The 12,736-nt window shown below is 35.8% G+C and overlaps 1 protein-coding gene across 10 annotated transcripts in view; it reads right to left on the bottom strand.

Annotated features, from left to right (window-relative positions):
• LOC132406298 (DNA-binding protein RFX2-like) overlaps positions 1-12,736 on the bottom strand; it is a 219,634-nt gene that overhangs the window by 130,739 nt on the left and 76,159 nt on the right. For 8 of the 10 annotated variants that reach the window (XM_059991762.1, XM_059991758.1, XM_059991764.1 and 5 more), the window contains 2 exons: positions 8,277-8,354; positions 7,798-7,886 (listed from right to left, as the gene is read on the bottom strand). In XM_059991762.1, the coding sequence (XP_059847745.1) occupies positions 7,798-7,886; positions 8,277-8,354 (167 nt within the window). The remainder of the gene's footprint in view (positions 1-7,797; positions 7,887-8,276; positions 8,355-12,736) is intronic. The other 2 variants (XM_059991766.1, XM_059991759.1) reach the window with 1 other exon arrangement.

Genomic DNA, 12,736 nt, shown 5'->3' with positions numbered 1-12,736 from the left:
GTTATATGTCAATGACTTAGATGACAAAATTGATGGCTTTGTGGCCAAGTTTACAGACAATACGAAGATGGGGGAGGGACAAGTTTTGAGAAAGTAGCAAGTCTGCATAAGTACTGGGACAGATTGAGAGAATGGACAAAGTGGCAGACTGAATATACTTTAGGGAAGCATATAGTCATGCACTATGGCAGAAGGAATAAAAGCATGAACCATTTTCTAAATAGAGAGAAAATTCAAAAATATGAGGTGCAAAGGGACTTGGGAGTCCTGATGCAGGATTCCCTAAAGGTTAACTGGGGGGACGTCACGTGATGACATAGGATCGAGACGCTGGAATCCAGCCCTCCCGTAAAAAAGTTAATAAATCAATGTCTAAGTGAAGAAAAGTTAATTAATACTTTTTTAAGGTTACTTATAAACTATTCCGGATTGTTTTAAGCTATGCCTCATAAACAGAGGACGAAGAAAACTGCTACCGCGAAGACCGCTCAAGTTGGAACAGAATCAAGGCCTACTTCTACCGAAGAACCGCGGACTCAGGTACAACACATCACCGGTGAAACAGAAAAGGAGATTGCGGCAGCATCGGCCATTTCTAAAGGGAAAGATCAACGAGAACTGCGCAAGCGTAAAGGAACGAGCATGCGCAAAAGAGAACAACCAGAACTACAAATCCCAGCAACGACTGAAACCGACAGTGAAAGTGAGTCTGAGAGAGAGACGGACTCTCTGGAAAAATCAGATGAAGATGGAGAAGACGAAAGTTCCTCTGAAAGTACAAAAAAGACTTTGAGGCAAATAATGCATAAATTAAATGCATTAAAAGTAATTAAAAGTAACCAAAAAGTAATGACACAAAAAATAACAAATATGGAGGCTATGTTTGATAAAATGACAAAGAAACAGGAAAAAATGGAAAAGAAAATTATAGATTTGGACGTCAGAATGGAAGAAATGGAGGGAAGAATGAAGAGGATGGAAGATGATAATGACGCCTGGACATCAGAAAGAAAACAACTCGTGGGAAAAATTGATAAACTTGAAAATTTTAGTAGACGCAACAATATTAAAATTGTTGGACTTAAAGAAGGTATCGAAGGAGAAGACCCAATAAATTTTTTTCTAAACTGGATTCCTGAAAAATTGGAAATGGGAGAAGAAGCTTTAATTGAGATTGAAAGGGTGCACAGAGCTTTAAGACCAAGATCTCAAGATGATCAAAATCCGCGATCAATTTTGATAAGATGTTTAAGATACCAGGATAAAGAAAAGATTTTGAGGGCGGCTGCCCAGGGTGCTAAAAGAAGAAAAGGTCCGTTGATGATAGCTGAGAAACCAGTTCTTTTTTATCCTGATATAAGTTATAACCTTTTGAAGAGAAAGAAAGAATTTAACCCAGCTAAAAAGGTTTTGTGGGAAAAAGGTTATAAGTTTTCAATGCGTCACCCAGCAACACTGATAATTTTTTTGGAGGAAGGAAAAAGATTTTTTTCTGACTATCAAGATGCGGAGGTGTTTGCACAAAGACTTCCATCTATTTGTTGATTAAAAGTGGAGATTTCTAAATGTAATGGTTAAAGACGAAGACAGAGAAAGTAAATGGAACTGATGGACATTTAAGGACGATATAAGGGAGAAAAGTAATATTTTAGAAATATTAATTGAGAATGGTATGTTTTTTTTTATATATATATATTTTTCATGTTGCGGGGGGGCTGGGGAGCTTTGAATCGGTTACTACGGGATTCACGTGTGTAATCATGGCGATTGCCATGACCCGTACAATAGAGGGGGGTAATGTTGTGTTTCTTTTTTTTCACAACATTAGTAGGGGGGTATTTTGTTTTTTTCTTTATTTTCTATTTTTCTTCTATTCTTTTGCCTGGATGATTGGTGGGGACACACATAGCAACATGGAGACTTTTAAAAAGATTTCCCAGGATATAATGAGAGTTGAAAGATTAGGTATTATTATAGATTGGAGTAACATAAATAAAAATAATGACTAATTTATTGAATTTTGTAAGTTTTAATGTTAATGGGCTTAATGGACCAATAAAAAGAAAAAGAATTTTAACATACATTAAAAAAATGAAAATAGATATAGCTTTCTTACAAGAAACTCATTTAACGGATATAGAACATCAGAAATTAAAAAGAGACTGGGTTGGAAATGTTATTGCAGCTTCATTTAACTCAAAGGCAAGAGGAGTTGCAATTTTGGTTAATAAAAATTTACCAATTAAAATACAAAATGTATTAATTGATTCAGCAGGAAGATATTTAATTATACATTGTCAAATTTTTTCAGAACTATGGACTCTTATGAATATTTATGCACCAAATGAAAATGATGTAAAATTTATACAGGAGGTTTTTTTGAATTTGGCTAATGCACATGATAAAATATTAATAGGTGGAGATTTTAATTTTTGTTTAGATCCAGTTTTAGATAGATCAACAAAGGCTATTACAAAATCAAAAGTAGCAAAATTAACTCTATCATTGATGAAAGATCTAAATTTGATTGATATATGGAGAAGAATCAATCCAAAAGGGATTATTCATTTTATTCAAATAGACATAAAACATATTCAAGGATAGATTTTTTCCTGTTATCAACAAATATTCAAGATAGAGTGAAAAACATGGAATATAAAGCAAGAATATTGTCTGATCACTCTCCTTTAATAATGACAATGATAATGACAGATAAAGAGGAATCAATTTATAGATGGAGATTTAATTCAATTTTACTAAAACGTCAAGATTTTTGTGATTTTATGAAAAAACAGATTCAGTTCTTTTTAGATACAAATTTACATTCAGTTGATGATAAATTTATATTGTGGGAAGCAATGAAAGCATATTTGAGAGGTCAGATAATAAGTTATACTTCTAAAATTAAGAAGGAATATATGATAGAAATAGATCAATTGGAAAAGGAGATTATAAAATTAGAAAAAGAATCTCAAAGAAATATGACAGAAGAAAAACGAAGACAACTTATTAATAAGAAGTTAAAATATAATACACTCCAGACATATCGAACAGAAAAAGCAATTATGAGAACTAAACAGAGATATTATGAATTAGGTGAAAGATCACATAAAGTTCTTGCATGGCAGTTAAAAACAGATCAGATTTCTAAAACAATAAATGCAATTCGAACAAAAGTGAATGAAATTACTTATAAACCTCTAGAAATTAATGAGGCTTTTAAGAATTTTTATTCTGAGTTGTATAAATCAGAATCAAAGAATGACGATGTTAAGATAGAAGAATTTTTATCACAAATAACTCTTCCAAAATTAAATACAGAAGAACAGAAGGGATTAGGTATGTCTTTTACATTGAAAGAAGTTGAAGAAGCTTTGGGATCACTTCAAAGTAATAAATCTCCAGGAGAAGATGGTTTTCCACCTGAATTTTATAAAAAGTTTAAAGATTTATTAATTCCTCCTTTTATGGAGTTAATATATCAGGCGGAAAGAACGCATAAACTTCCAGAATCTTTTTCAACAGCTATTTTAATAGTATTGCCAAAAAAAGACAGAGACCTTTTAAAACCAGCATCATATAGACCTATTTCTTTATTAAACACTGATTATAAAATAATAGCAAAAATCTTATCTAATAGATTATCTAAATGCTTACCAAAATTAGTGTATATGGATCAAACAGGATTTATCAAAAATAGACAATCGGCAGATAATGTAACTCGGTTATTTAGTATAATCCATTTAGCACAAAAGAGGGAGGAAATGAGTGTGGCGGTTGCTTTAGATGCAGAGAAAGCATTTGATAGATTGGAATGGGATTTTTTATTTAAGGTATTGGAAAAATATGGATTAGGAACATCATTTATAAAATGGATTAAAACCTTAAATACTAATCCCAAAGCTAAAGTAGTGACAAATGGTCAAATTTCAACATCATTTCAGTTAACAAGATCAACTCGGCAAGGTTGCCCACTATCACCTGCTTTGTTTGTGTTGGCAATAGAACCACTAGCTGAATTAATTAGAATGGACCCAGATATTAAGGGTTTCAGAGTTAATCAGGAAGAATACAAGATTAACTTATTTGCTGATGATGTTCTAATTTATTTAACAGATCCATTACATTCACTACGCAAATTATCTTATAGACTAGAAGAATATGGGAAAATATCGGGTTATAAAATAAATTGGGATAAAAGTGAAATTTTGCCTCTTACTAAAGGAGATTATAATCAATGTCGATTAATAACTCAATTTAGATGGCCAGCAAATGGTATAAAATATTTAGGTATAAGAGTTGATAATGATATAAAAAACTTATACAAATTAAATTACTTACCACTTTTGAAAAAAATTCAGGAAGATCTTGAAAAATGGATGGCATTACCAATAACATTAGTAGGTAGAGTAAATACTATAAAAATGAATATATTCCCTAGATTACAATATTTATTTCAATCATTACCAATACAATTACCCCAGAAGTTTTTTCAAGAGTTAAATAAATATCTGAGGAAATTCCTCTGGAAAGGTAAGATGTCCAGAATATCGTTGGAAAAATTGACATGGAAATTTGATCTAGGAGGATTACAACTTCCAAATTTTAAGAATTATGATAAAGCAAATCAACTTAGATTTATTGCATCTTTTTTCGAGAAAGATAAACCAGCATGGATTAGAATAGAATTAGATAAAATAGGAGAAAATGTACCAGAAGATTTTATATACAAATGGGAATCTAAATGGATACGGGAAAAGAAAGAATCTCCTATATTAAAACATTTGATTGATTTATGGAATAAGATAAATGTTGATGATGAGATAAAAAAATCTTTATTAGCAAAGAGATCTTTAATTCAAAATAGACTTATTCCTTTTACAATGGACAATCAACTTTTATATAATTGGATTCAAAATGGGATTAGATATATAGGGAATTGTTTTGAAGGAGGTATATTAATGTCATTTGAACAATTAAAGAATAAATATAAAATATCAAACAACACTTTATTTTGTTACTTTCAATTAAGGGCTTATTTAAGAGAAAAATTAGGTCAAACAATGTTATTGCCGAAATCTAATGAAATAGAAATTTTAATTCAAAAAGGAAATATCAAAAAATTTGTATCTTGCATGTATAATTTGATTCAAAGACAGGTAATTAAGCAAGGAGTCCATAAGTCAAGACAAAAATGGGAAAGTGATTTGAATATTAAAATTGAAGAAACAAATTGGTCAAGACTATGTCTTGACAGTATGACAAATACAATAAATGTTCGGTTAAGATTAGTGCAGTATAATTTTCTACATCAATTATATATTACACCACAAAAAATAAAAAAATTTAATCTAAATTTATCGGATCAGTGTTTCCGATGTAACCAGGAAACTGGTACTTTTTTACATTCGACATGGTCTTGCTCTAAAATTCAACCATTTTGGACAAATTTAAGACTTTTACTGGAACAAATTACAGGAACACAATTTCCTCATAATCCAATATTATTTTTACTAGGTGATATTGAAGGGATAAAACCGAAACTCAAACTAAATAAGTATCAGAAAGAATTTATAAAAATTGCACTGGCAGTAGCCAAAAAAGCTATTGCAGTTACTTGGAAATCGGATACACATTTAAGTATAGATTCTTGGAAGAAAGAAATCTATGGTTGTATTCCATTAGAAAAAATTACTTATAATTTAAGAGATAAATATGAAACATTTTTGAAAATTTGGAGCCCTTATTTACAAAAGACAGGATTAAATATATAGATGCTTTTAAGATGAAACAATTGGTTATTAGGGGAAAGAAATAAATATACATATTAAAATTATTACGAACTCCATGGAGCATGTGGAGATCTTCCAACCACCAGGCATTCTTTCTTTCTTTCTTTCTTTCTTTTTTTTTCTATGGGGCAGTTAGGGGGGAGGGGTTAAGGGGAGGGGGTATGGGTTATATACATTGTTTTTTCATACTTTGTAATCATTTAAAAATGCAATAAAAAATTATTAAAAAAAAAGGTTAACTTGCAACTTGAGTCGGTGGTAAGGAAAGCAAATACAAGGTCACCATTCATTGAGAAAACTAAACTGCAAGAGCAAGGGAGCTCTTGTACTCACAAGACTGCTCTGGTCTTGTACTCACTGAATGGGGGGGTAGGGGGAGAGATTCTCACTGAAACCTACTGAAAAGCCTAGATAGAGGAAATGTGGAGAGGATGTTTCCGGTAATGGGGGAATCTGGGGCCAGAGGGGACAGCCTCAAGATAGAGGGACATCTAGTTAAAACAGGTAAGGAGGAATTTCTTTAGCCAGAGGGTTGTGAATCTGTGGAATTCACTGTCACAGACAGCTGTGGAGGCCAAGTTATTGGGTCTATTTAAGTGGAGGCTGATGGGCTCTTGATTAGCCAGGGTGTCAAAGGTAATGGGGAGAAGGTAGGAGAATGGGATTGAACGAGATGACATATCAGCTATGATGGAATGGTGGAGCAGATTCAATAGACTGAATGACCCAACTCTGCTCCTATATCTTATGGTCTTTTCTTCCTGCACAACATTTAACATCTCCAATTTATTGTGGCCACTTAACCCATAAACTCACACCTTGGTGAGGGAAAATTGGTGCTGTCTATGTGGAGTTCCCACATTCACTCTTAGACAAAATAATGTAACTTGTATAATAAAACGAAGACTGGAAGATGCAAATCTCACTCAGGCAAATGAGGGGATTATACTAGTATTTACACCTTTAGGACACTACAGTGGATGAGAAGAAGTACATTATTTTTGTTAGAAAGTAACTGGTCCTTCTGGTTATTTCCACTCAGTAACTACATTGAAAAAATTATCAAGAATCAAATAGCATTTTTTTTTAAAAAGCTAACGTTGTGGACTTTAGAATTATCCTGATTACCTACTGGCACACAATACATTTATAAAATACTTTGTGATTTTCCTTCCTGCTATCCATCGACTTGCACTAGGTCCTCTTCGCCTCCATATTTTTTTATATAATTAGCCCGTACACTTTCTTTACTGCTTATTATCTTCCCCAGTCTTCAGTTTTACATACCTGCCACATGCTTCCTTTTGTTTCTTCATCCATTTCTTGCTAATTCTTAAAATCAAGGTTTTCATGTATTTGCTATCCTTACCTTTCACACTTGGTTCGGAACTCTAACAATTTTGCATTTGAATGACTTCCACCTGTTGTTGTAGGCTTACATGTAGGCACATGTCTGATTCTCTTTTATAAAATCAGCCTCATCCTAATCTCGGTCTTTAATTTCCAAACGATCCACAGCCCTCTTTCTATGACTACTTTAAAATTTGCAGAATTATGATCATCTCCTAAATTCTCTCCCAATGACATTTCAAAGTCCAGGGCTAATTTATCAACCTGTGATGAACCCTCATTTGGAAATGAAGAAAAATATGAACTGACCTGTGACAACCTGGTTATGAATGAACTAGGTAAGCCAGTGCTCCATTCCTGGAGGTGAAAAGGCTAAGGAATAATTGGGTGGAAACATTTAAAAAAGGATAAATGGCAGGTAACAAATATCATGTAGTAGAGAAGTATGGTACAAGTGGACAAAATGATTATTATTCCTGCATTTGAATGGCCATTTTATTGTCAAATTCTAAATTTAACAAGTGCTATGGGCATTACCCTAGTTGCAAGGTATTTTAAATAGAGCAGGCACAGGGAAGGAAATTAGATTTGAGATTTTAAGGATAGAGCTGTCATGATGAGCAATGCAGGGTCAATCATATTTTAAATCACTCACATGGTCCCATTTGCATAGACTGCATCCCCTCCTTCCACATATTGAACTTGTGATGGATAAACATGTTGAACAGACTGCACCTGCTGGACCTGAAAACAAATAGAAAATATTAATTAAGCTTAGAATTGAGTTTCACAGTCTTCTCAAGCTAAAGTAATTTTCAGGTGAAGCTGATTTTAGGCATCTTTTTCTTCCTATCCTTTTCATGCAATTCCCACAAGAGATCCAGATCACACCTGAAGAATAAAGAGTCATAGGACATATAATAATCTCGTCCCCTCAAAATTCATTTAGATTTAGATAACCAGAGAGTTATTATTAAACCAGTCAGACAAAACCTTATACCACTAAGCAACTTAAAATCATATCTTATTTCTGCACTAAAGGTCCTGGAAAAGAACCACAAGTTAGTATGAAGACTATGCTAATTAGATTTGGTCACACTAATAATCACCTGTAGGTTGATAGCCCTTTCTTACCTGCTGTAAGCTCTGAACCTGAAGCTGCTCTACCTGGCCTCCTTTCTGAGCAGAGCCTGTTGCCTGGACCACCATCTGCTGTGGGCAACAAAGATCAAAAGTAAGCTATAATCTTCTTAAAATTATTTGTAGATGATACAAGTAAAACTTGTCATTTAGTTGCAAGATTAAAGGGGATTTATTTTTTGTCTTTGGCAATGACTCATCCCAATCAAACACTGGGATTCTGTGGTGTGACTGATTTGCATTACAATTGGTCCAGCACATCTGCTCTATTGAATTCACATGCAACACAGCTGAAGTGGATTTCCTGCTTCCTAAATGGAACTTCAATCGACTTCCTCCATCTCCATACTAGCCGCACCTTTTTCAAGACAAAAACACAGAACATACCATGGAGTATTCTATCAATTTTCATATCCAGCATTTTACAACTTCCTCTGGTATGCTATATACCCGCTATTTCACGAGAAACATTCGGATTTCTAGCTTCAAATCAATACTTAGTAAAATTAAGTTTAGTTGCTTTCGTGTATTCAGAGGATCAAGTTTAGACAAATATCTCAGTACAGTATACCAAATGTCTTTTTAAAATCCACATTAAGGAGGTACTGTGGCGACCCATTTCCTCGCACATCCGAACCGGCTCACAATTAGCCAGCGTTCCGGCTAAGGGAGATAGCCTACGGGGGTTTGCGAGCACAGAGCTTTGGAGCCTCTGCGCCACGGGGGGGGGGGGGGGGGGCAGGTTGAGGGAGGCTTAAAAGCACGACTGGGTATTTGGAATAAAGTTCTTTCTTCGACTGCAGTTACCGACTCTGTGTCGTAATTTTAGCGCTGCATGTAGCACAGTACTTTGATTCTGCACTTGTTCTGAAGTCAGAAAGCCTCTTTGCACTTCTATTATACCAGCCTGTCAATAGTAGAGATTCAAATCTGCTTTCTCTCATTTAGCAATTCTGGCTATGTAACACAGAATCCCAAGACCATTCCTTACTGAATCAATTCACAAGTGAGAAAGTGCTCTGAAACTTTAAGTAACATTTCAAATCCAATTTAATGCAAGTTTTGCAAGGTTAGAATGTTAAACATCTCAACATTTACCCTAAGCCACAAATACACTTAACCCAACTCGAGAGTTAAAGTTTTGACTGTATGATTATGACCATTAGAAATAAAGTTGCGTACATCCATAATTGATTTCCAAATGCAGAGGGAAAAATTATGTAAAAGCCCAATTCTCTAAAATGACTACATGTTCAGACCTACAAACCTTTATGCTTAGTTTGTGATATACAATAACACTTTCCTCCAGAAGAAAAGAATCTTAAAATGTCACAAGCTGTAATTTATCTTGAATTAAAAAACATATGAAAATGTGTACTGTACACAACCATAAGGAAGTGGTAGTTAGCATCATGTCAAGGGTTGCCTGGAACTTGCGGTACTTGCAAATGAAGAAATCTGGTTGTACGTAGTGAAGAATAACACAATGCCGAACAGCACATGTCTCTAAAAGCCAAAAGAACTGCACACGCTTGGAAATCTGAGATAGCAACAAAATATACTGAAAATACACAGCAGCAACTGCAGAAAAAAGTTAGTCATGTCAATAAGCTTCCATCAGAACTGAAAAAGTTAGAAATCAAAGAAGTTTGACATTACAGACAAGGGAAAAGGATGGAGAGCACAAATGATCAATCGTAGAATTTCTCTTGATCTGCAATGGTGATAGAAGTTCTAGCTGCCCTGAGTAATTTTCATCCCTTTACCATTATGGATATCCACAGCTTACTGGTCTAACAATGTCCAGCACGAGTCTGTGAAAAAGTACCATTTCTTCAAGCAGACTTATTAGTCTTCAGGAATCAATTCTGAATTCAACAACTTCAGAGAAGTAACCTACAGTTGGCTCTCCTTACCCACGGGGGACTGGTTCCAGGGACCCCTCGCGAATACCAAAAAACGTGGATGCTCAAGTCCCTTATTTAACCTGTCTCAGTGCATGTGGACTCTAGGACCTGGGGGAGCTCTGGACCCGCCGCCCGCGGCTGCTGCTGAATCCGCAGTGTTTCTGTTCTGTTTACAGAAGACAATCACGATTGAAAATAATGTGGAAATAATAAGTGATCGGAAAGAGGTGAAACGTCATCAGTCATTGGAAAGGCTTTAGGCTAGTCAGTCAATGATCGGAACAATTTTAAAGGATAAAGTGAGAGTAATGGAGCATGTGAAAGGCCCTGCCCCAATGAAAGCTACAATTATTATTACTAAGCAACGTAGTAGTTGAATTATTGAAATATATATGTTTCTTAAGTGTTTTGTATGCATAGAAAGGTAAAATATATACTATATACTAAGACAAACGTTTGACGCTAAATAATACCAGATGTACCTGTTCTGACATGTACAAATCAGACTTAAAAACTGCCTGTACTTTAAATCATCTCTAGATTACTTATAATACCTAATACAATGTAAATGCTTTGTAAATAGTTTTTATACTGTATTGTTAGGGAATAGTGACAAAAAAAAATCTGTACATGCTCAAACAGCGAGTGCTGGAGAGAGAACTTCCGGGTTTTCCCGATCCGCGGTTGGTCGAATCCACACATACAGAACCCGTGGATAAGGATGGCCGACTGTATTCATTTTATGTCAGAACTGACTGGTCTGATAAGAAGTCAATTCTCTATAGCATTAATGCAGCTCTTCTCCCTCCACATATGCTAGGCAATTCCGGAGTTCTCTATTATTTCCTATCTCAAGCAACCAATATTATTCTGTAAATGTTGGACATAGACACATGGAAAATCTACAGCACAATACAGGCCCTTCAGTCCACAATGCTGTGCCGAACACAGCCCTCTATTTTTCTAAGCTCCATGTACCCATCCAGGAGTCTCTTAAAAGACCCTATTGTAACTGCCTCCACCACCAGCAACCCAATTTCACACACTCACCACTCTCTGCGTAAAAAACTTACCCGACATCTCCTCTGTGCCTACTTCCAAGCACCTTAAAACTGTGCCCTCTCTTATTAGCCATTTCAGCACTGGGCAAAAGCCTTTGTCTATCCACATGATCAATGCCTCTCATCATATTATACATCTCTATCAGGTCATCTCTCGTATTCCGCCACTCCAAGGAGAAAAGGCCAAGTTCATTCAAGCTATTCTTATAAGGCATGCTCCCCAATCTAGGCAACATCCTTGTAAATCTCCTCTGCACCCTATCTATGGCTTCCACATCCTTCTTGTAGTGAGGCGACCAGAATTGAGCACAGTACTCCAAGTGGGGTCTGACCAGGGTCTTATATAGCTCTAACCCAGAAACTTGAAATTGCTCACTCTCTCCTCTTCAGATCCCTCTGTTGGTGTGTGTTTCCTCATCTTACCCCTTCTAAAGCCTACATTCAGTTTTTTGGTCTTACTGACAATGAGTGCAAGGTTGTTGCTATGACACCACTCCAGCTGGTACATCTTGCTCTTGTACACCCTCTTGACACCATCTAAAATTCAGCCTACAATGGTGATATCGTCAGTATGGATGGCATTTGAGCTCTGTCTAGCTGCACATTCATGGGTGCAGAGAAAGTAGAGCAGCGGGCAAAGCACACATCCCTGATCCCAGGGGAAAAGACAAGGTGAAATCTAAGCAGTTCAGAATGATTCCCTATCCAAAAGCAAAGGGAGCCTGAGCATGACACACATTTTCTGGCTCAAATGGTTTACCCTCGTGAGTGGCGGCTGGCAAGGAATGATCTAACTTAGAGATTGGGACTTCCCTCTGTCAGGCTACACCCAGATCTAAAAAATTGCCCGTGGAGCTGCAGTCTAAAAAAAATACCTGAAGGGCCAGTTCCTTGTCAACCCCGGCCAATAAAGAGAGCAAATGTACCCCAGAGGTCATAGGACTAGGAGGTAACTTCGTAACTCTCTCCCCCCAGAGGTCATAGACATAGCAACATTTCTTTTATTTCTCCTCTTCGCACTCATCTCCTATTAATATCTCCTTTAGATGAGGGAAAGTTGATCAGCAAGTTTTCTCCACCATTTCATGACAGAAACCGTCACCTTTTGTGTCATTTAGTCTCCCTTGGAATTGATCCCATTAACAGACATTAACTATGCTCTCTTCACCCCTCTAAAGCAAGATTGACTTCTAATTTCTCTAGTTCTGGTAAACAGTCATCAACCTGAAACTTCAGAGTTGCTTCTTTCCTCCAAATATGCTGACTGACCACCTGAGTATTCGCTCTGTTTTAACGTAGTAAACAAAACTGTATGCAATTGTACACACACCTCAAGGACTGCAGCACTTTAAGGCAGCCACTCAGCATCACCTTCTCAGAGGCAATTAGAAACAGGCAATTATATGCTGACTCGGCTGTGAAGCCCGCATTTCATAAAACATAGAACACTAAAGCAGAGTACAAGCCCCTCAGCACACATGTAATG

Source organism: Hypanus sabinus, chromosome 16, assembly GCF_030144855.1.
Source record: "Hypanus sabinus isolate sHypSab1 chromosome 16, sHypSab1.hap1, whole genome shotgun sequence".
NCBI classification, from domain to species: Eukaryota; Metazoa; Chordata; class Chondrichthyes; order Myliobatiformes; family Dasyatidae; genus Hypanus; species Hypanus sabinus.
Note: the sequence above shows the minus strand (reverse complement) of the source record. Positions and strands in the feature narration are given on the sequence as shown.